Here is a 23479-nt window from a genome sequence, read left to right on the forward strand (position 1 = left end):
CAGAAAATGAGGCCCCCACTGATACCCTTCTGTGACTTCTCTCTCTTTAACTTCCCTCACTAATGGATGATTATTGTTCTCTCTCAAATACAAAAGAAATGATATAAGAACAAAGAATTATAGAATACATGTATATCCCACCTTAATCCCCCCAGATTATTACCTTAAAAGATTACATTCACAGAATTAAAACCTAAAGATCATTACCTATTACCCCCTCCTTTCCCTCTCCACAGAGTTACATTCACTCCCATTACAAGCCAGGCAAGCCAAGAACATCAACCACCTTCAAGACACACTCCACTGCAGACAAAAACTAGGCAACAATGCCAGGTGTTTTAAAGTAACACAAGAAAAATAGAACTTGGAAATTGAGGAAAATCCAAAATCTGGTCTGTCTCAAATTACCTTCTAACCCTGTATTTAGATACAAAATGTTTTGTTATCCATCTCCTAAGTAATTGTGATTGATTGTGAAAGCTGACCAAAAGTAACAATGATTCTCCTTAGGTCACGGAGAACTAACCTCCAGATCACTCTATTTATGTCATTCATCTATAGCACCAATGTTTCGTTGACTATCTCCTTGGACTACATGTCTATTGTTAAGTTCTGTGGAAACATAGATGTAGAAAATTGATTTGTGTGCCAGAAAAGCATGTACTCACTGAACCTATAAAATAAACGAACCTCCGTGCCATGGCAGAACACTATGTGATGCCTATGCATGTGGGACTGAGCATGTAGTGCTTCTCACTCCATTATCTGACCGAAATCATCACAACTGAACAGAGTGGACCACGGACCCTCAGAGAAACCGCAGGGTGGTTTTCTAAATATGCATATATGTATACTATTGCAAAGACAATCTTAAGTAAAACAAAAAAAACTGAACAAAAGGAAAGGTAGAAGCTCTTAATTAATTAATGGTCCTAACAAAATATTTAGGTAAACATAATTTTTGGACTCCTAATGAATGATCTTTTGTTTTATCGGAACTCCAGTCCCTTTTCCCCAAATAGGAACTCCTATTTTTTATGCTTTTCTATTTTAGTCTTCCAAGTAGCTCCTTGTACATATTCTATTTTTGTAAAATTTGCAGTTTTGCAAGCCGTTCATCCTCTGGACACAAAAAGGTCAAACCAAACTCATAAATGACCTGAAGCAGAGCAGATAGAACACAGGCATGTGGATTAATCGGATCTTTCTTCCTGCAAAATCAGAGAAAACTCATTCTAGAAGGGACTTTTAGGAATAATATTTCTGTTTGCCCCCCGCTTTCTGGCTTTAGAGAGAAGATGGCCTTACAATACTGATTGCTTTCTTCTTTCCTAAAGACCTCTAGGGCCAGCTATATTGGCTGGAAAAGTTGGTTGTATCCATATCACAAAGGGCCTCAAAGGCCAGGTTTTAATGTGTAGAGAATGGGGAACTATTAAAGGCTTTTATACAATGAAATGCCAAGACCCAACCTGATACTCTGAAGTCCAATCTGGTTTAGGGCAATTAGATCAGTTAGGAGGGAAAGAGACTGAAGCTAAGATACCTGTGGCAGGCAAGGACTTTGTAATTAATATGATGGTAGCAGTTAAGGAAAGAGTTGAAGGCCAGACATGAGGCAGGAGAGTGGATAATCATCTGGAGAGCCATCAGACAGGGAGGATGACGTAGCACTGGAAAGCCAAGAGTGGTCAGCTTCTGTGCTCTGAATTCAATTCAATTGAGAACAGGGCTACCAGAAGTGGGGAAGGCAAGAAGAGCAGCACAATTGAGTGGAAAAAATGCAGAGTTCCATTTTAGCTATTTGAACTTATCTCCAATAGGAGATGCAGGAATAAATGTCAAAAAAGATGGGAGTGCCAGAGAGTAGTTGTTGGAGATACTGAGGCTATGCTATAGATCTGGGGGATGGATTTCCACAGCAAACTGAAATCTTCTGGGCTTAAAGTGAAGTCTTATTTCTTCCTTTTGCTCGTATGTGATATCAAATTCAACTTTTCTTCTTCCTAAACAGAACCACCAAAAACGCTTAACCACTTCCAAGTTCTTTTTCTAACCCTTTATCTGCTATTCCTTCCAAATTCTGTGTTGAACTTGCTGAAGCAACATGAGAAAAGATTCTTCCCAGACTACAAGTTACAGTGTTTTGTATCTAGTCATCCTGTATCTTGCTGGCTCCTCCTGCCTCTGTCTAGGCCCAAACCCCAGGTCTTCCCCTTCCTTCCCAACCTCCTTGCATTTCTAATTTAACTAGAGGTTCCTTTCTCTCCTCAAAGTATAAGCACCACCCAGATCCTCCGATTGTCCAAAACATTCAGTCCAATAGCATATTTGTCCCTGATTAAGCCTAAAAAAAAAAAAAGAAAAAGAAAAAACTGTGAGGCTGATAACTTTCCGTAGCTTTAGTTGGTGAGACTTCATTTGTGCTGTTACATTACAGAGCAAACCCTACAGAGATGCTGATTATTTCCTATTGGGTACAAGGCCAGCAGTGCAGAGTTGCCAACAGGTTCTTGGGACAGGACTATTCAGATGAACTAGTGAGACTTCCTTCTGGTTTGGGCAAAGAATTAAAGAACTAATTCTTGATCTGGTCAATTTTGCCAGACCAAGTTATGGTTTTCTTTAAGAGCTTCCAAACCATTGAGCTTTGCTAAATATAAACAAGGGGTGACTCAGTAAGGGCACAGCCTATTCTAAAAGTTAGTCCACAAGAAAAGGAAGAAGAATCTTACTCAAAGAGACTCTTCCACTCCCTCCAACAGGGCTAAGCTAATAATTCTTGCTTTTTTAGGAAGAAACTTTGAACACTGAACGCCCTGTTCCCAACTCCTGGCATTTGTTATATCCCCTCTGAGTGTTCAGCTTCCTAGGTCAACTCTAAGCCCTTTGATAGCTAGGGTAAGAGTGACTCCTACCTCCTCTGCTCTGATCAACTTACTCTCCAATAATCTCAAATAAGACTATAGGCCATTTTCCAACAAACCTAATTCCTTCCTCAGGAAAAGAAAAAAAATCAAATAAACAGGCCTCTCTTCACTATGTGTTGGCCTCTCTCCAATTTAAAAAAAAAAATTAACCAGGCAACTCTGCGTCTTGTCTAGAGACCATGGTAACTGCGCCCTCACGCCCACTCCTCCATGAAGGAAAGCTGGCTTTATAACAAAGGAGCTTCCTAACAGAGTGTGCTCTGCCGAACCACATAAGAGGATATACTTGTTACACTTGAGATGGCAGTGATAACCGTGGGGGCAGGCACTTCCCATTCAATCTGTCCAGAATAGCACTAGGGATGGTCCAATGAGCTTCCTGAGCCTTGCCCTGTGGAAGGGCAGAAGAAAGAAAAATGTATAAATGGAGATTTTGAGCCTTTGGACTTCATCCCCTAGAAGTCCCTTAGTATTTCCCAAAATTCCATTTTCCTATTTCCCCACATTTTGTGTGATTGTATTTAAGTGGCTATAACTCCTCCTTCTTCCTCTCTTGGACCTGCGACTGGGCTGAAGTCAGGCAGTTCTTTTGTTTTAGTTATTATTAATAAAACTTTATAAAATATAAAAATAATATAAAATATAATATAATAACTAATAATAGTTATTGATTATTAATTTTAAAACCCAAAGAAACCAGAACTTGGTCTACTGCCATCACAACTCTGTCCACCTCAGGATCTCCATTTCCTGATCAGAAACCAAAAGAGTACTGCCCAGAAAGGCAGGGCAACACTATCCACAAGAACTCACCTTCCACGGTCACCTCAATCTCTGGCACCTTGGAGTTGCTGCCAGGGCTCCTTGCTCTCTTGGAGCTCTGCAAGGCTGCAAAGTAGAGCAAGCCGACATTGAGTGATTCACTGTATAGGGATTGGGGGTGGGGTGGGGGTGTAGGGGCATGTTGGGGAATAGACTCCACTGGGTCAAAGGTTCTGCCATCCCAGGGCAGGCCGCAAAGATTTCAATCAAAAGTACCTGGTACAGAGTCCGTCTTACCTTTAGTGTTGACTTTACTTGCCATTCCAGGGGGTAAATAGGAAAGAACAAGCTCTGGTCTACAAAGGAAAATAAAAAGGCCATCTCAGTCAGCACAACTTAAGCCCATACTGTCCTGACTCATCACAAAGCCCCATGGGGAGCAGGAGGCTGTCAGAGTAGGAACTCCTACATGAATCAGACAAGAGGAAGTCACCCAGAGGTGGAAGGGACTTGCCCTAATCCATATGCAGCTAGGTAGTGGCTGAGCAGGAGGCGATCCTAGGTCACCAAGGCTACTGCTGCCTGGCTTCCAGGATTCTTCCTCTGACTCTGTGATGCTCCTTTTATCTCAATTCCCTTATTTATGGAAACCAAGTGTAAGGCCCCTCCAGAAGCCAAGGCCATTTGAAGTCTATGTACAAGCATCAACTAAGGCAAAGGATCTGTCACAAACTTTTCCACACCTCACAACTCCCATGAGGTTTCAATAAAGACCAAAATGGGATTTAAATACTTCCCCCAAACAGATGTAAAGGAAGAAGCAATCTTTAGCCACTTTGTAATTAATTTTTTTCCCAGAGTAATTGTTTATGCCTTATTACCTGGTACAGGATCCATGAAAGTACTGTTAGAATTAGCTTCAATATCTATAACACCTATTGCTCAGACCACTTAGATAGCACACACAAGCATGTGTTTTGTTCTAATCAGGTCCAAAGCTATAAAGGTCAATGCCTATCTCCACTGAAGATGGAGGGAAGGCATTGATTTTCCTATCTTTCTACCAAGAGGCATTCTTATATCCCTGAAATTCAGAGGCTCCATGAAAGCAATCTGATAGCCCTCACCACCGGGATTTAGTCACTAAAACATCAAAGGCTAACAAGGAAAACAGCAACTGTCATAATAACAAAGGTCTGCATTTGATCAAATCTTTGACTCAGGAATTCTAAAATATTCTAGAAAAACTCTTTGGGCTTTTTGACTAAAAAACTGTTATGTGGTGAGAAGCTCATCCATATTCTCAAATTAGGAAACTCGAAGAAGTTGGATGCCAATAGCAATGGAAAAGGCCAGAAGTGTACATAGCAAAAGCAGTATCAGAACCAAGGCTGGGATGGGAGAAGAGTCAATTCTCTGCAACCTGCAGTTAACTGTTCCTGGACAACTAAAGGCAGACAGACTATCATATATTACACTTACTTTTTAACAACAAACTTGATCTTATTACTTCCACGGACAATCCTTTCAAGCCTCGGAATCCCAAACCAGGTGGGACTTCGGAAGGGGATTCCTTCTGGCAATCCTTCCACATAGAGGAATTCAGGATTTGATTCAAAGACTGGATAAGGTACCTTGACGGCCTCAGTAAGTCCAAGAGCTTGAGCTAAATAATGAAAGATGTCAACAGTTGGTTCCCCCCCCCACCCCCCAACTCAGGTAATATTTAAATTCAAACTTCTTGACTGTTTCCTTCTATTATCTAAAGTTCCATCCCCAAATTCCAAAGACTATTTAACAATACAGATATAGGTCCACTTTGCCTTTTTTTTCCCTCCCACACAGAAAAAAAATTTCTATTAGCCACAAAGATAACTGAAGCACGTTACTTCTTTCATCTTCCCCTCAGGACTGTCACACGCTAAAAACCCAGATAGTGGTCACCCAAACTGGCACAAATTTGCTTTGTGACCTGGCATTCCTTCATTCAGGATCAGAAATGAGAAGAGAACTTGTTTAAGGAAAAGGAGCTACAGTAGTCAAGAGTAGGATTCTCATAATTCCTTATTCATCATCTGAACGTACCAAATTTCAAATTAAAAATCTCTTCCACCTGCTTCCGTAGTTTAGTAATTCTCACATTCCAATCTTCTTTTACTGGGAAAGCAAAACAAAATCCAGTTAGCCATTTTTTTTGCCCATTGCTATCTTATAACCAACCACACAAAAGATCTGAAGAAAACTATTTCTTGTGTCTAAAGTGAACATTTAATCATATGCTTTGATCCAAAGACATCTGAAAATCAATCTTGGAATGAAATTGAAAGGAGAAAGAAATTAAGGAAGGAGATATGCAAAACACACACAAAACACTTGAGGATGGTCTTACCTGGAGTATTGGTTCGGGGCTGAGTTATTTCCGGTGTGCTGTGAGTCAGCAGCTCTGGTCTGTAATTTTAGAAACATCAGCAAATTATTTGTGAAAAGCAATGATGGATTTTAAAAGTAATATACAGCTTTACTACAGCTTTACTCTTAAAGCTCCTAATGCAATTATTCCTTGGTGTTTACACATACTAATTACTGAATGTTGGGATCATAATACAATACTAATAAAACAGACATTTGAAATTCAGGTTAGATTTGCCTTTTAAATCAGATAATCCCAAAAGGGGAAGGAGGAAAGAGAAAACCAAGGAGGCAGAGTTCCAGCCAACAGGCTGTGTGCAAATGCAAATAGTCCAAGAATTACAAAGATAGACTCTGTTCCCTCCCTCCTCACAATCTCACCTATTATCATAATAATGATAAAATACAGTATTCTCACAGCAGATCTCACTTTGATTAAAGCTTCCTTTATTCCTCCCCATCACTAGCCTCCTTTTTACACAAGGGACAAATTCCTTGCTCCTAACTCCTGACTTCAAGAGACTACTGAACCCTGGAATGCACCTCTCATTCATCTCCACTGAGGATCATGAGCTCCAAGCTAGAAGATATTTCAAGGATCACCAAGCTCAATCACAAAAGCTCAGGAGTAGGACTGCAGGAACCCTGCACCTGTCCCCGACTTGTCCAAGGCCATGCATAGGCACAACACTAGCTGGCATCTGACTCAGGTCATCTGATGTCAAAGACCCTTTTCTTTCCTTCAGCTCAGTCACTCATCCTTTACCCTCTGTCCTGTGAGGCATTCTTTGACCACCCTCACTCCCACCCTCCAGCTCTAGGGGCTCCCTATAACCTCCTATTTTTATAAAACTTTTTGGCTGGGTGTATCCTTCACTATAATCACCTCCTGTCTTTTACTCCCTTAGGCCTAGTATTATACTTGTAACCAACCAGTCCCTAGTAGACAACAACCTAAAAGAAGTGTTATCTCAGAACCCCTAGCAATTACAGGGTAGATACAGTGTAGGCTCTTAGTGTGAGACATGTTAACTTCCAGTATTTCTCATTTTTAAGATAATTTCTTTCTTTCCAAAGAACTAACAATTACCTAAAAGTTTTATTTCAGGGTTTTTATTATTCTGTGCAAGTTGATTTCTATCTTTCTAGAAGTGGCTTCCCTGAGAGTGCATTAGCAGTGTCACACAACCAGAACAAGGTCACTGGGGAATTGAAGGGACCTCCTGGCCATTAGGCATCTTTCCAAGGGCAGCCTTTACAAGCAAGCCCACCCTAAGGTTCTTGAGATTCCACCTAGAAAACCCCCAGGGAGCAGGACCAGCTACCCCCCAGAGGTGAACTCATCCCCACTGGGGGTAGCCTTCACTGTGATCAAGTGTGTCCTTCCATCAAGCTGAAACAAGCTTTTCTATGACTTCTTTCACTTGCTCTTAGTCCTAGCCTCTGTAGCCAAGCTCAGCAAGTTCAGCCCCATCTGACCCTTGCCATCAGTCCTTCTACTGTCTGAAGGTACTTGGCCTCATCCTTCCTCAACATGTTGCATCTGCAACACAGCAACATCTCAATTGCTAACAACAAGGGCAGAACTGGAAGGACCAGAGAGGGAACAGATGAGTGGTGAGCAAGGTTGGGGGTGTTAGAAACATCTTCCCACTTAAGGCCCATGAAAGAGAGGACTTTTATTTTAATTTTCATGTACCCCAATATTGACCTACCTTTTGATGACAAATTTAATTCTATTGCCCACTTGGATGATTTTTTCCAGCCTTGGGATCCCATACCAGGAAGGGCTTCTAAAAGGAATGTTTTCTGGTAACCCTTCCACATACAAGTCATTAGGGTGCGCCTCAAATTTCTGGTAAGGCACAGCCTTGGCTTCAGTGCTCCCCAGGGCCTCAGCTGTGTGAATAAAGAAAGCAAGAAAGTGACTTTCATAAAATCCCCTTTAGTAATAAGTAAGAAAAACCAAAGCCAGAATAGTCTAGGAATGAAAAATAAACCCATTTGGAAGTTCCTAACTCTCTACCCTGCAGCTATGGATATGCCGCCATATGCAATGCTATTTGAGGGGGGGGGGGGGGGGGAATCTGTTGATTTTCTTTTTCAAGGCACCACTGACCTTCCCAAAGGAATACTTTAATCTTGTCCATTTCACAGCTACCTTTCCAGGCAATTTTTACCATACTCCCTAAAATGTACTTTTCTATCCAGGGACACTGGCATCCTGGCTATTCCACAAATAAGACCTTCCATCTCTCTTAGCTCTGGGCATTTCCTTGAAGGTATCTATTCCCTCTGGGCATGCTCTCTGACTTCTACTCCAACCACTGACCTGATTTAGCATAAGGAGGTGGAAAAGGCCATTTTTTAAAAAGCCCCAAACTTTCTCTGTTGATTTCATTTGACCAATATATTCAAGCTTTTAAAAATTCACAGACAGTATGAGGTATTATATTATTTATCACATTTATTAACTAATGTTTCTTTAAAAGCACCTCAGCAAAGAAATTAGTTTCACTCAATACAGCCAGAGAGATCCAGTCATTTAATTTCTTTTTTGGGGGCTGGGAAGTGGAAGGGTAGTAGTGTTGTCTTTTTATTTTAAACCCTTACTTTCTGTCTTAGTAACATCTCTAAGACAAAAAGATAAAGGATAGGGCAAATGGGGTTAAGTGATTTACCCAGGGTTACACAGCTAGGAAGTCTCTGAGGCCAGATTGAACCCAAGTCCTTTTGACTCCAGGCCTGGTGCTTTATCCACTGAGCCACTTAGCTGCCCTAAGATCCTTAATTTTTAACATTAAATCACTTTAAGTACAGAATACTTAATGACTGCTCAATGTGCTTACCAAATTTCTTACAGAACAGCTGATCCACCATCTTTCTTAATTTGGTGATCCTGGCATACCATTCTTCTTTTACTACAACAGTAACAGAGACAAAAAAGAAAATCATGGAACTATTTATTATTTTAAATAGCTAAAACTCTATACATTGGAGTCATCATTTTTAAACTATCTTATAGCATAACAATTTTATAAATCCTTACTTTCTGTCTTTAATATTAATTCTCGGAAGAGCCGCCAGAGCTAGACAATCAGGGTTAATTGACTTACACAGGGTCACACGGTTAGGATGTGTCTGATTTGAACCCAGGTTCTCCCAACTCCAAACTCAGTGCTCAATCCATTGTGTCACCCAGACCATAACAATTTGATGGGGTGTTTGATGTTCTTATTCTTTAGAAAATGGCAAGGCTACTTTGAAGTAACCATTAGGTCAAAAGTATATTTATTACATAAACCTGTGTGTGTATTGACTCATTTTCCTGTTCATATGCTAGAGAAGGTAACTATAGTGGGTTTTTTTGTATATAAAAATAATCAATTTAAAATGTATTGACATTCATTCTGGGCTCTTCTGTTTTGTCTTAAAATTTGAATACATGGTGCAGACATCATGAGAGACTTGATTCATTAATTTATGTAACTGAGAATTGTTACAATGTCTTAAAATTAGATTAAAGCACTATTTTGATTGATTTTTTTTTTTTAACTCCAGAGATGATTAGATCTATCTTACCTTTTTGTAGAAGCAAAAGCCAGCAAGGTTGCATGTAGATACCTTCAGGTATACATATATGACTGACATGTGCTATCCTCATGTGTTTGTATATTTAAAATACATATTTGTGTGTGTGTGTGTGTGTGTGTGTGTGTGTGTGTGTGTGTACATACACACACACAGAGATATCCCTGATGCTTCATATTTATATTGATATAATTGCCTGAGAAGTATGATAAAACTTGAGAACTGAGAAAGTTGTTTTTTCCATATCTTGGTACATAGGAAACTAACCTGTTTTAGGAGACAAGTGGAACTGTTCTAAGAAAGCATCTTCCTATTGACTATATATTTTTATAATTAAAAATCCTCAGTTACTGTTTATTAAAAAAAAACAGAAAATGGCATTGCTAAACAACCACTGAAAATCTCCCAAAGTAATACAACTCACAAATGATCATTTAATCCTTATATTACATGACAGGCAAAGCGGACATGCTTAGAAGCCCCAATGTCTTTTTCCAGAGTATAAGGGAAGGGTAAAAGGACAACTTTCAAATATTAAGAGTGAAAACCCTTAGAATCAGTTATGTAAGAAAGTACTTTTAATTAATTAATTATAGTCTAGACTACAAGGCCTATGAAACACATTAGTTTCTTATTTCTTTTTGGTATCAAGATAAAAGACATTAATCTGTCTCTGGGTAGTTTTGAAATAGAGATTGAATTTGCACAGATGTTTAGGATGTGTCAGAGGCAGAAATCTCTTCAAGCCCTTTCTTGAAATTAAAGTATCAAATAAAAGGGAATTTGTTAACTTTGGCTTAGTCACACTGAGAACATCTGAGTGTGCAACTGGAGTGTGGTTTATTGTCCCCAAATAAACACATTCCCTTAATATGCACTGTCTTGCTGAAGCAACCAGGAAGAAAACAAGATCTTCCAAGAGGTCATTAGCTAACTGGCATTAAGGAAGAGAAGGAGGCTCTCTGAAATGGCTTTACTCTGTTTACTCCAATCAACGAATGATTCTTTCCAGGCTTGCCCATTTTCCCCCCTTCTCAATAAACCCACAAAAATAGTGTCTCCTCTCCTCTTTCTTAGTAACAGCATTATTACTATGTCCTCAGCTCTTCACAAGTGACAAGTCATCTTGGACACACACTCTCTCATTGGAAATTCACCCTCACTCCCCTATAGATATCATTTCCTTTACAGATGAAAATACTCAGGCCCCGAGCAGTGACAGGACTTGGCCCTGGTCACAGAGACATGGATATCAAGTGAAGGTCAGGTCCTTCCTGACTGTGTCCTGAATGCTATTCCCTATCCTGATGCCTCCAGAATCCAAGTGTAAGTTGTACTCAACAGAGCACCCTGAATTTCCATTTCACTAAAAGAGTCTAAGGAACAAGCAGATGCTAAAAAACCTCAAGTGAGATATTCCTCCAGTTCTCATTGCTAGGGACCAATGTCATTAGGACTATAAAAATGGAATGTAGAAGAAAGGGGTCAAATGAGACCCTTTCAAAGAATCACTCAGTTTCTAAGTTTTAAGCTCCATTTTTTCATTAGTTTCATTAGTGAAATTGCTCTGTGACTGCCTTGGGAAAAATAATAAACCGCTTAGTGCCATTTCCCCTAGGCAGAGTGTTGGTGGGGTGAGGAGGTAGGGATGCTCGGGGAGCAGGAGCACCACTTCTACTCCCTAACTGGCCCAGCACTACTTTTCTGAGCATGGAAATGCTTAGACTTCTCAAGCTCAAAGGAAGCTGTGCTCAGACACTTGGCATGAACTTCAGGAGATGGACTTTGGAAGACTCTCTACCTTTTCCTTGCCTCCCACCTTCCTGTTTCATATTACCCAATTTAAATTCCTTTCTTTTGTTTTGAGGTGCCCATTCACTTTCTACCCACATTTTCACTGCATTAGCAGTTATCCTGAGGAGTGAGGAGTCCTTGCCTGGAATTGCCATGTTGTTGTCACCAGGTGTCACTAGGCACTAATCATGCCCCTTCACTTCCCTCCTGCTCATTTTTCACACCAGCAACTACCCTGAATCTGAGTGGGTGGCCTCACCCACGCACCCTTCTTCATCCCTACAGATTTGCTGTCTTTCTCCATTAGAATGTGAGCTCCTTGAAGGGGGACTGTCTTGCTCCTTGATTTTATACCTTTAGCATAGGGCCTGGCACATGCCACGCATTTAGTAAATGCTCTAACAATCTAGATTTCCACAATCTAGATTTCCATACCTAAATTTGGGTGAAAATGCAATATGTGAAAGAGAAAATTTATGGTAATGCAAATACATAACTAGATATACCCAAACCAGGACATTATTCAGAGTACTGGTTATTTATTAATATGTGAAAAATCAATGCTTAAAAATACTTATTGATTTGGCCCAACAAATATGAAACTCACCCCCTGAAGTTGGTTTTTCTAGCTGTAGGTCTTCTCGTGTTGAATTTAGAAGTTCATGTCTGAAAGGTGAAAGGAAAGAACAAATGAAAAAATCAGCTTTGTGATGTGAAGTTAACTGTTATTCAACTGTCAAAGCATATCATAATGGAAAAAAAACTGATTCCTAGGATTAGGTCCAACTGCTGAACAAAACAATAAATCCAAAGGGTAAATGACTAAATCTCCTCCATCGTTTAATTCTACAAATGTCAAAATCATAGTACAGACAACTTCACAACCCAAAGTTTTATTTAAGGAATAAGGAGGTGTCAATAAAATATTAGCATCTTAAAGTGACTCATTCTACCCATAATTTAAGACATTTTGGGGGGCTTATCTCCACCTAACAATAAATTTTTATATTCTAAGTATGTCAGGAAGATATAGCATTTTTATCACACAACAGAAACGTGCTCAGCAATATTTTTTAAATGTCAAATTCTAACTATCTACTTCTAAATCTGGTTTATTTCCATAGGATATCACCAAAAATCTTAAGTTATTTGTAGTCAATCTATTCTAGTCCAGAGTTTGGGTTAATGAAGTAAACTCCTATGCCACATTATTTCTATGTAATAAAGATCAGACTTTACATAAAATTCCATCACAACTTTAATTAACACCATTAAAGATTAACCTTAAGCACAATGGTTAAGTGAAAATGTTTGATACTTTAAAGACAGTGGAGAACAAAACATTAATTATCAACAGGAATAGATGAAGTTTGAAATGGTTTAAGAAAAAGAATAGGGTAGATAAGAGAAACTACAAAGCTATGTCTGCATCATTAACCTATAAAATCAGCCTTCTGGGTACAGAAAATATTCAGATTCAACTCTGTCCCAAGGAATATCCGGCAAATGACTGGATTCCTCTGGTCTAAGAGTCAACAGATATGTAATCACTTGACCAGAAAGTACTTTATATGCATTCCCCATATGATTCTAGTAACAACTCAATGAGGTAGACTATAGATTTCTTATTCCTACTATTTTTCAGACAAATAAACTGAAGAGAAAGTACCTAAGAGGCAGAAGGGCCAAGGATTTGAACCCAGATCATCTGAATCCAAATACAGGAATCTTTGTACAAACACAGGAGCCCTTCTAAAACACGGATCCAATTTTTTCAGCACTGATTTCCAGAGTCAAACTAAAAAATGTATGTAACTGATTAAGAATAAATTTATAATTCCAGTCAATTCTTACTTCTTAATCACAAACCGAATCCTCTCTTTTGCAAGCAATATCCTCTCAAGACGAGGAATTCCATAGGTAGATGGCCTTCGGAAAGGAATCCCTTCAGGTAGTCCTTCCACATACAGATCCTCCACATGAGATTGGAAGAGTGGATAAGGGATGGCCACAGGGCCTTTGGCTTTTATAGCTTGAGCTTTAAAGAAAGAGAGACTCAGGTAAGAATGTATAAATGCCTGGCTATCTAAAAATCATTAAAGAAAGACATAAGTCTTTATCAATCAATTTCTGCAGTCAACACTTAAAAAAGTCCTTACTCTTCCCTTGAAATAAACAATTTAAAAATAATCTTTTATTCTGCCAAAAAATCTACATATATTTTTCACTTTCAAGAGGTCAACCACATTTTGATTTCACCATCCATTCTTTCCCTTAACTTTTTATAGTGCAGAGATATCACCATTAGCGAGATGTCTTCACATATCAACTTTTACTGATGTAGGTTGTAAGATAACTAAGTCTTATACCAACACCCCTGCTTGTTGGTCAGTAAGTATTTTATCAGACATTGCTATCATTCATCACAAATACAAATATCTTAATGGAAACATTCACTGATTGATCAAGATGTTAAAAGTGTTCAAAATATCTGAATAGAACCCACTTGCAGGTTTAGCTTTAGAGTAACAGTGGTTATCCATTATTGGTTATTTTCATATCTAAAGAAAAATGCTAGAAAATTAGTCCTCTTCTAATAAGGATATTTTTATTGCTAGGATTTGAAAAGAGCGATGAACTAAATAGCAGATTATGTTATTTTAGGAAACTAATGTATGAAGGCAAATCACAGGTATTTTGTTTTTCAATGCCCTCAATAAAGACAGGAGTAATACTGAGGACTTCAGAAATTATGAAGACACAATTAACTATTTTCCATGAAGATGATAGAATTTTAAAATCTCCAAGAAGGATGATTAAGCATTGTTGAAAATTTTATTTAAATAACATATCAGACAAGCTGATTAAGCGAAAAGGAAAAAAAGTTTAAGTGAAGAAAGGATTTAGCATTTCATCTCAGAATTTCATTTCAGTCATTCAAATCATAACAAATTAGGTTTTATTGTGGGCATCTGGTATTTCTTTTAAAGTTAACATATCTAGTTATTATTCAAACACAGTAAGCAGATTCTCATGCTGAAACTGATCTATTAATGGTATTTTACACCATTATATCACTTTTTATCATCAATAGTTAAATGCAAAAGAAACATTCCTCTGATTAGAAAATACTAAATCAGAGAAAATCAGCTGTGGAAACTTTTAGCAAATACTATGTGGGAGCTGAACTGCTTCTTAGGTGGAAAAGTGTCAGGAATTGCATAATAAAATTAGTAAAACATTTGCATCTTTTCTTCCTTAAAAGACTTCTGAGATGTGCTTCCCTGACCATTAACAGTCTATCATCCAATATGGGAAGCAGTCGATTTATTTGGGAAAGAGTCCTGGCCAGAGACTCCAGTTTACTTGGCCTTCTAAATGTGTTCAAACTATCCAATAATAAAGACCTATATCCATCAGGATTCAGATTTCAGCCTTTGGTGAGGGTGGTCTCAGCATAAGGTAAAGAGATTATGCCTAGTCTAGCCAGACAGAGGAATGGGGACAACTAACTTATGTATAAAATCAGTCTGGGTGGTTCAGACATACCGTATTTTCTTTCAAACAATTCTTCAACCTGTTTTCGGAGATCAGTAATTCGAGCATTCCATTTCTCTGAAAATGAAGAAATGCTCCATTAGAACATCAGAGAAGAAACCCATAATATAGTAAACCAAGATGTTCTTCCTATGCATCCCTTCCCTCAAATGTGGAAGGGTAGCCCATCTCTCAATTAATACAGCACTAGTTCTGAAGAAATCATCTAAAATGGTGAAGATCATTAAAATGACTCCTCTTACACACTAAGGATTCCCATAGTACTTTATCATATATTCTGACTTTCCACTTCAAAACTCTTATAGTTAAATTGGGCTGAGTCCTCGTGGGAGACAAACTCCAGTATTTACCCCAAAGTTTCAAATGCCCGTGGTAGTTTTGTGTGGCAGACAAAGTTTGGTCCCAATTTCTTACTCAGGTTAGTTTTCTTTGTTGTTAAACTCTATCTTTCTTACTATGCTAATGTACTTGAAATTGAAAATTAAAAAATTGGTGTGGCCTACTTAAGCTAATAAATAGTAATTTCCAGTAATAACTGATGAAAAATTTAAAATATTCTTCCAAAATTTGGGAAAATGCCAAAACATTTTTTAAAAAACAAGAACATGTTGAGTATATGAATGGTTTCTTCAAGATTTCATTCAGTCAGTTCAAAAGGGCTGTCATTTCCCAGGAGATAAAGCATTTGCTATTTAACAATTACAGACACCTAGGAAATGTCAAAATGCAGAAAAATTTTTAAAGTTTAATAGGAAGATTTATAGCACTTAGAATGCTAATTTTCCAAACAATTTTACATTATATAATATGCCTGGAAACAGCCATGACATTTCCTGACACCAGGGCTACCACTGGGGCCTTACAATACAAGATACACAAATACTTAAGGCGAATAGAAACACAAGCTGGAGAATGGCTGTATTTTAATAGCCACATTCAAGTAGTCTGGGGCAGTAATCCTGATGACAACTTAAAATTGATTATTATAAAAGACTAATAAGAAAAACTTACTATTTATATGTAAAAAATACCTTTTATGAGAAGCAGTTTCAGGGTCAAGAAGTACATTGAATTTGCTACTGTTCATTGTGAATCTCTTCTAAACAATATTTCAGTTCAAAGATGTAAGCAAATGCTAACGCTTGGTGTATGTATGCTTAATAAAAACAGGAGGACGAGGTGGAATTGATACCAGGATTGCAAGGCCAATTTAATATTAGGAAAACTATCAACATAATTGACCATATCAATAATCAAACAGAAATAACATGATTATCTCAATAGATACAAAAGTCTGACAAAATACTACACCTATTACTATTGAAAACACTGCAAAGCATAGGAATAAAAGGACCCTTCCTTAAAATAATAAGCAGTATTTATTTAAAACCATCAGCAAATATCATCTGCAATGGGGATGAGTTAGAAGCCTTCCTAATAAGATCCGGAGTGAAGCAAAGATGTCCATTATCACCACTATTATTTAATATTGTACTAGAAATGCTAGCTTTAGCATTTAGAGAAGAAAAAGAAATGGAAGGAATTAAAGGAGGCAAAAGGGAAACTAAACTATCACTCTTTGAGGATGATGATGGTATTACATACGTAAGAGAATCCTGGAAAATCAACTAAAAAAACTAGTTGAAATATCAATAACTTTAGCAATGTTGCAGAATATAAAATAAACCCACATAAATCATTAGCTTTTCTATATATTGCCAACAAAGCTCAGCAGCATGAGTTAGAAAGAAAAACTCCATTTAAAATCACTATAGACAATATAAAATATTTGGGAATATATTGGCCAAGACAAATGCAAGAATTACATAAACAAAAAATCAAGCCATTCTCCAATTGACAAATGGGCAAGGGACATGAACAGGCAATTCTCAGCCAAAGAAATCAAAACTATTAATAAGCACATGAAAAAGTGCTCTACATCTCTTATAATCAGAGAGATGCAAATCAAAACAACTCTGAGGTATCATCTCACACCTAGCAGATTGGCTAACATGACAGCTATGCAAAGTAATGAATGCTGGAGGGGATGTGGCAAAGTGGGGACATTAATTCATTGCTGGTGGAGTTGTGAATTGATCCAACCATTCTGGAGGGCAATTTGGAACTATGCCCAAAGGGCGATAAAAGACTGTCTGCCCTTTGATCCAGCCATAGCACTGCTGGGCTTGTACCCCAAAGAGATAATGGACAAAAAGACTTGTACAAAAATATTCATAGCTGCGCTCTTTGTGGTGGCCAAAAATTGGAAAATGAGGGGATGCCCCTCAATTGGGGAATGGCTAAACAAATTGTGGTATATGTTGGTGATGGAATATTATTGTGCTAAAAGGAATAATAAAGTGGAGGAATTCCATGTGAACTGGAACAACCTCCAGGAAGTGATGCAGAGCGAAAGGAGCAGAACCAGGAAAACATTATACACAGAGACTGATACATTGTGGTACAATCGAAGGTGATGGACTTCTCCATAAGTATCAATGCAATTTCCCTGAACAATCTGCAGGGATCTAAAAAAAAAAAATACTACCCACAAGCAGAGGATAAACTGTGGGAGTAAAAACACCGCTGAAAAGCAACTGCTCGACCACAGGGTTGGAGGAGATAAGACTGAGGAGAGACTCTAAATGAACACTATAATGCAAACTCCAACAACAGGGAAAAGGGTTCGAGTCAAGAACACATGTGATAACCAGTGGAATCATGCGTCGGCTATGGGAAAGGGAAAGGCGGGGGGGGGGGTGGGGGGGGGGGGGGGGGGGGGGGGGAGGGAAAAGAAAACGATCTTTGTTTCCAGTGAATAATGTATGAAAACGACCAAATAAAATAATATTAAAACTTAAAAAAAAAAAAAATATGTTTAAATACCAAGGTTGAAAGATTTGCTATGATTGTAAAAATTGTGACAAATATCCATCAATTCATAGATTTAAAAATGCCATACAGCAACTTATGTGAAATATGATAGCATGATTGTTTGCTATTGTAATTAATTGGGCTATTGAGAATTTTGGGGATATTAAAACTACATATTTGTAAAAAAAAAAAAAAAAGAATTACATAAACACTATAACAAAACACTTTTCACACAAATAAAGTTAGATCTAAACAATTAGAAAAATATCAATTACTTGAGGGTAGGCCAAGCTAATATAATAAAAATGACAATCCTACCTATATTATATATATTAGCATCTGCACATAAGGGCAAGCAGGAGGAGAGATTTTCTCAGTTTCACAAGGTCACTGGTCTCAAAGAGTCCCACATGAAACCATATCCTTCAACCAAGCTGCTCACCCCACTGGCATATACCCCTTTCAGGCTTGTCCATAGTATTCACCATCACTACCATCTAGGAGAAAGGAGACAGCCTTCCTCTTCTCCCTCCCTAGATCAGATGTGTGAAGGTCTACATTCATTCCTACTTTAGATTTTCACAACATCGTTTTACTAGATAAGAGGCAACTGCCCTTTGGGAGCCTCCAAATGTTTCAGAAGGAAAAACCCAAGGCTCAAAAGTAAGCCCCAAATGTGCTACAAACATGGTGATGGTTCACGGGCCTCTGACTAGAGGCAATACCAGAGCAGGTCTTCAAAAAGATGATCCCACAGCAATAACTTCCTCGATTTTGTGAGAATCAGAGAATCAACAAAAGCTGAACCTTCCCCTCAACCCAATCAAAGTACAAAAAATTAAATAGAAAAATCATATGATGGTTTAAATGTAAAACTTACCAAAATTGAATTCCCTCACTTTCCTTTTTCCAGCATTGGCCGCCTCATTGACTGGCTCAGGATTCTTTGGTTTCTTGCTGGGTGGTGAATAGTCATCATCTTAAAAGGAAAAAGGAGTAATCACTACTGGAAATGTTCAGAAATTTAGAAATCCATGGACAATAAGAAGGGGGCCACAATTTCAAAAATGTCATTCCATGAGAAAACATGCTACTCTTGAAGGTGTGTCAAATGTAGCTTTAATTTTGTTTTTATTTTTCTTAATTCACAACTTTAAAGCCCCCATACGCTCCAATTTTCTTTCTTAAGGATTATCTTTGAAATGGTTGCATATGATCAAAGTCTAGTTTACTGACAGCAAGTCTAAAATATTAGAACAAAAATAAGAGATGATAATGATGGGCAACTAAAGCAATCTAAAATATTCCTTACATCATCAAATGGAGTTCTCATATAGTAATTATTGGATGTTTGTATCTACTTAACAGATAAACTTCCTGAAAAGCAGCAGACCATAAAAGATCTGAGAATAACCAATTCACTAACTTATGTATAATGGACTAACTTTAAACAGTAAGTAATAAGCTGTTATAGGGAATATTACCTAGTGTCAAGCAATATTTATTTTACCATTTCACAATTGCTTTTTCTCATTTTAAAAACCACAACTGTTTTCCTACCAGGCCCAAAATTGTGTCCTTCCCTATGGAAGTAGCTGGAGCCAAGTTCTTCTCCTTTAGAGGGTTCCACCACTTTAAATCTTTCTCTAAAGATGGGTTCCCAACTTTATGAACCTCTGGCACAGTTCTTCACTCAGGGACCCCCTTTGCTCTGTTATGTCTAGGGTTCCCTTACCTCAAAAGCCCTATAGATTTTTGGGGAGGGGCTAAGCACCCAGAAAAGCCCATAGAGCTTTATAGCAGTTATGAGTGAAGCATATGATGTTAACAGGCATATAAAAAGTGACTGACAATAGTTCTATGTGCTTATACACAAAAAGCAACTACAAAAATAAATTTAACTTTTCAGGACAAATAGAAACAAATTTGTTAACTAAATAGATGTGGTATTTATTTGATAAAGGTATCAATAACTTACAAGTCAAAAAGAAAGGAATGAATATGGACTATACAAAAATGGACATCCTTGTGGAAGTAAAAAGGCCCTAGGGACCTTGCTCTAACAATCTTAACAAGCCACATACAAAGCAGCCTCTAGTTCAGGTCTTCAGTAATGGAGAAAAGCTCCATAGCTCTCTCTAAAGGGAGCACACTCATTCTTTGGAGAGCTCTTCTGGAAAATTTGTCCCTGTGTTATACCTAAATGGTCTCATCAACTTCCAATTCATGCCCTATAGCGTCAAATAAAAGAAAGCCAAATCTCAGTGGTCATACAGCCAACCATTCAAATACTGGAAGTCAGGCTATCAAGTCTTTCCCAACTCTTTCCTTCAAGTTTCTTTCAAAGAAAAAAAATCTCCCACTTGAAAGATAAAATGAAAGATGACCTCCAAAAATTACTGAAGTAGATTTTGGATTTTAAGTGATAACTTTTTGAAGGAAATAATTGCAATTCGTCAGTACTGGTAATCTTCATTAGATATAACAACAATTATTTAAGTCATCTCTATCATGTATGTGCAGCGCTGCCCTCACATTCTCTTCTCTTCCTCTGCCACCTCCATCTCTCTACAATCAGCACCCCACTTCTCCATATGTCTCTGACAACGACCAAGGCAAAGAGAAGAATTACAAATACTTTTCTTAATATTGACATATTCCACACCATTCCCTCTTCTCCTCTAAACAATTTCAGGTGAACAAAAGCAGCATTTTGGGTAAATTCTCAGTAGAGGGATGGTAAAAGGAAAGTTAATAGGATTCATAAAACTAGAGCAAATACTTTCTTCAAAAAAAAATCAAGTAAATTTAAAAATCGTTCATCTGAACATTTTAAAGGGCCTTTACCTAATATAAAATTTCTTCCACCTCTGACCTATTAACATTTTTATAATTAAATGGTAATAATTTAAATTTTAATAAATTTAAAGTAACTTGGTAAAATGGGGCCTGATGAGGATGAGAAATGGGGCCTGGAGGGAACCTAAAAAACATAAAATGGCCTACGGCAAGTTTAGAACTCAAAAAATGGCAAGTCCCAGAGACACAGAGTACAGAAGGACAACGAAATGACAGCTGCAGGACAGCCTGAGATCACCACAGAACTCTCTATTCAAGTTTAAAGGAGCTCCATTTAGAGGCCAAGAAAAAGTGTGAGGGAAAAAGGAAGAGCCTCAAGTGTGATCTCTTCAACTCTTGAAAAGGAAACTGTCAGTTACTTAGTAATGACAGAAAAAAGTAGGACGTAAGAATACAATGCTTTGCATCTAGGGTTGTCAACAAGTTTAAAATACCACTGAGAGAAATGTGAACTCAATGGACATTCACCCTGATAAGAGATCTAAACCAAGTATCCAAAGATGGCCCAAGAAAACACTGAATAACACCAAAAGGCATCTCTTGGTGGCACCCCAGTTTCTTGGAAAAGGACAAGAGACCCAAGGCTCAACCAATGCTCCTATGGAAAGAAAGCATAAAGAAATGTGACCACAAAATGCCAAATGATGTTTTGGGACTGGGAAACTTCCTCCACTCCCTAATCATGGGAGTCCCCAAAGGCTATGTTCTAGTCCCTCTTCTTTCATGGCTCTCAGGGATTCAATCATCATCTCTATGCTCATGACTTTCAAATCTACTTACTTAGCCCTAACTCCCAGTCTCACATCTCCAAATGCCATTGAACAAGAAGGCCTTGCCTCTAAACATCTTAAATTCAACATATCCAAAACAAATTCATTATCTTTCCTCCACAATCTTCCCCTACTTACAAATTCCCCTATTACTGTCAAGGGCACTATTCAGGCTCACAACCTAGGGGTTATGTCTTCCACATCTTGTTCAATCTGTTGCTAAGGCCTATTAATCCCACCTTCAAAATATCTCTCAGATATATTCCCATATCTTTCAACACTGTGGCTACCCTGTTATTGATCCTCTTTACCTCAAGCGTCACACTTGCTGGTAGAATCCCTGCCTCAAGTCTCTCCCCAAATCTAGTTCAACTTCTGTCCAACTCATCTTCCCCTAAAGCACAGTCCTAATCTTGCATTCCCTACCTCCCCCTGTCATATAGCTCATATCACAAATCCTGTGGGCATTTCCTCTAGTCCATTCCTTTCTCTCTTCACCTCTTTCTCTGGCTCTCCCTAGCTTCTTTCAAGAGTCAACTAAAGTCCGAGTCATTTTCCTTCTTCTTTAACACTAGTGGATTGTCTCCAATGGATTGGTATTCTCTGTACATACTGGTTCGCATGCCATCTTGAAAGCAAGAATGTTTTCCCCCCCTTTCTTTGTGTCTCAGAGTGCCTAGCACAATATGCAGTCCATAATAGCTATTAACTAAAGTGATGAAAAGGTTAGTCCTGGGCTCACAGATGGGAGCTGAACACAGGTTTTCTGGACCCCTAGGACAGTTCTTTTGAGTTACTAAATAGAGCACTCAATACTGTCCAATTAAAGGTTAACTTATTAGTGGTAGGCTTAATTATTTGATCTACAGCATTAATCAAAAGTGAGCTGTCCATATTAAAATGCAAAAGGCTATATAACTTGCTTGACACAGCAAGAGTCACAGTTCCAAGTTTTCCTTTTGAATGACTCATTGCTTTATCAAGCAGGAATTCTTTCAAGGAACAAGGGTTTATTAAGATGATGCACTCTCATAATCTGGGGTTATTTAGATAATCTCATCACCCTTTCTGAAATGACAAAGGTTGCTTATCTCTTTTTAAAAACAAAAACAAAAAACCCTTACTTTCAGTCTAAGTAACAACTCTAAGAAGGACAAAGAGGTTAAGTGATTTGCCTGGGGTCACACAGTTAGGAAGTGTCTGAGCCCATATTTGAACCCAAGTCCTTCAGATTTCCAGGCCTGATGTTCTACTCAATGTGTTGCCTTTATTGCTCCTAACAATGTACCAAAGGTCTGATCCTTGGAACAGTCAAATTCAGGTTTTTAGGACAGTAGGAGCGGCCTATTTCAAAAAGAAGGGGAAAAAAAACACTTCAGATTGCCACAAATTCTTAAATCCAAGCCAAAAATAAACTATCATCAATTCTTAAATATTGAAAAGCCAGAGTTCAGCCACTTCAAACTATTCTCACCATAAATGTTACTTTCAAAAAGATAAGCCACACAGGCAAAGTTAAGATATAGTTCAATTTCCCAAACTCACTTTTCAGCCATGGATTGTATTTATCCATATTCATAGTTCAACCATTATAGATGAATGTTAAGAGAAAGAATAGAACAAAACCATCTGGTATTTCTAAATAGATTTTAGTTTATTCTTTAACCTAATTTTCTACCTTCAGTAAATAAAATCTTAATAATGTCAGCCCCCCCCCCAATAATTATCATCACTTGAGATAAAATGTTTCTTAATGTGATTTTATTAGACCTTTCTAGAAAGTCCTTCATAATGTAGAAAATATACATTTGGGGATAGAAGTGACCAAGCCATCCATTATAAAGAGCACCCAAATGAGGTCCCCAAGAGAAAGGTTATGATTGTCCTTCCATGGCTAAATTAATGAGAGGCCAGGGAAATGATCTGGGTCTC

The 23479-nt window shown here is 38.0% G+C and overlaps 1 protein-coding gene across 48 annotated transcripts in view; it reads right to left on the reverse strand.

Annotated features, from left to right (window-relative positions):
- The window catches only part of GTF2I (general transcription factor IIi), a 106131-nt gene that overhangs the window by 15603 nt on the left and 67049 nt on the right, over positions 1-23479 (reverse strand). For all 48 annotated transcript variants that reach the window (XM_056819749.1, XM_056819738.1, XM_056819737.1 and 45 more), the window contains 11 exons: positions 18799-18897; positions 15036-15101; positions 13341-13524; positions 12094-12152; positions 8951-9022; positions 7817-8000; positions 6082-6140; positions 5778-5849; positions 5175-5358; positions 3990-4048; positions 3744-3818 (listed from right to left, as the gene is read on the reverse strand). In XM_056819749.1, coding sequence (XP_056675727.1) covers positions 3744-3818; positions 3990-4048; positions 5175-5358; positions 5778-5849; positions 6082-6140; positions 7817-8000; positions 8951-9022; positions 12094-12152; positions 13341-13524; positions 15036-15101; positions 18799-18897 — 1113 coding nt within the window. The remainder of the gene's footprint in view (positions 1-3743; positions 3819-3989; positions 4049-5174; positions 5359-5777; positions 5850-6081; positions 6141-7816; positions 8001-8950; positions 9023-12093; positions 12153-13340; positions 13525-15035; positions 15102-18798; positions 18898-23479) is intronic.

This window comes from Monodelphis domestica, chromosome 2, assembly GCF_027887165.1.
Source record: "Monodelphis domestica isolate mMonDom1 chromosome 2, mMonDom1.pri, whole genome shotgun sequence".
NCBI classification, from domain to species: domain Eukaryota; kingdom Metazoa; phylum Chordata; class Mammalia; order Didelphimorphia; family Didelphidae; genus Monodelphis; species Monodelphis domestica.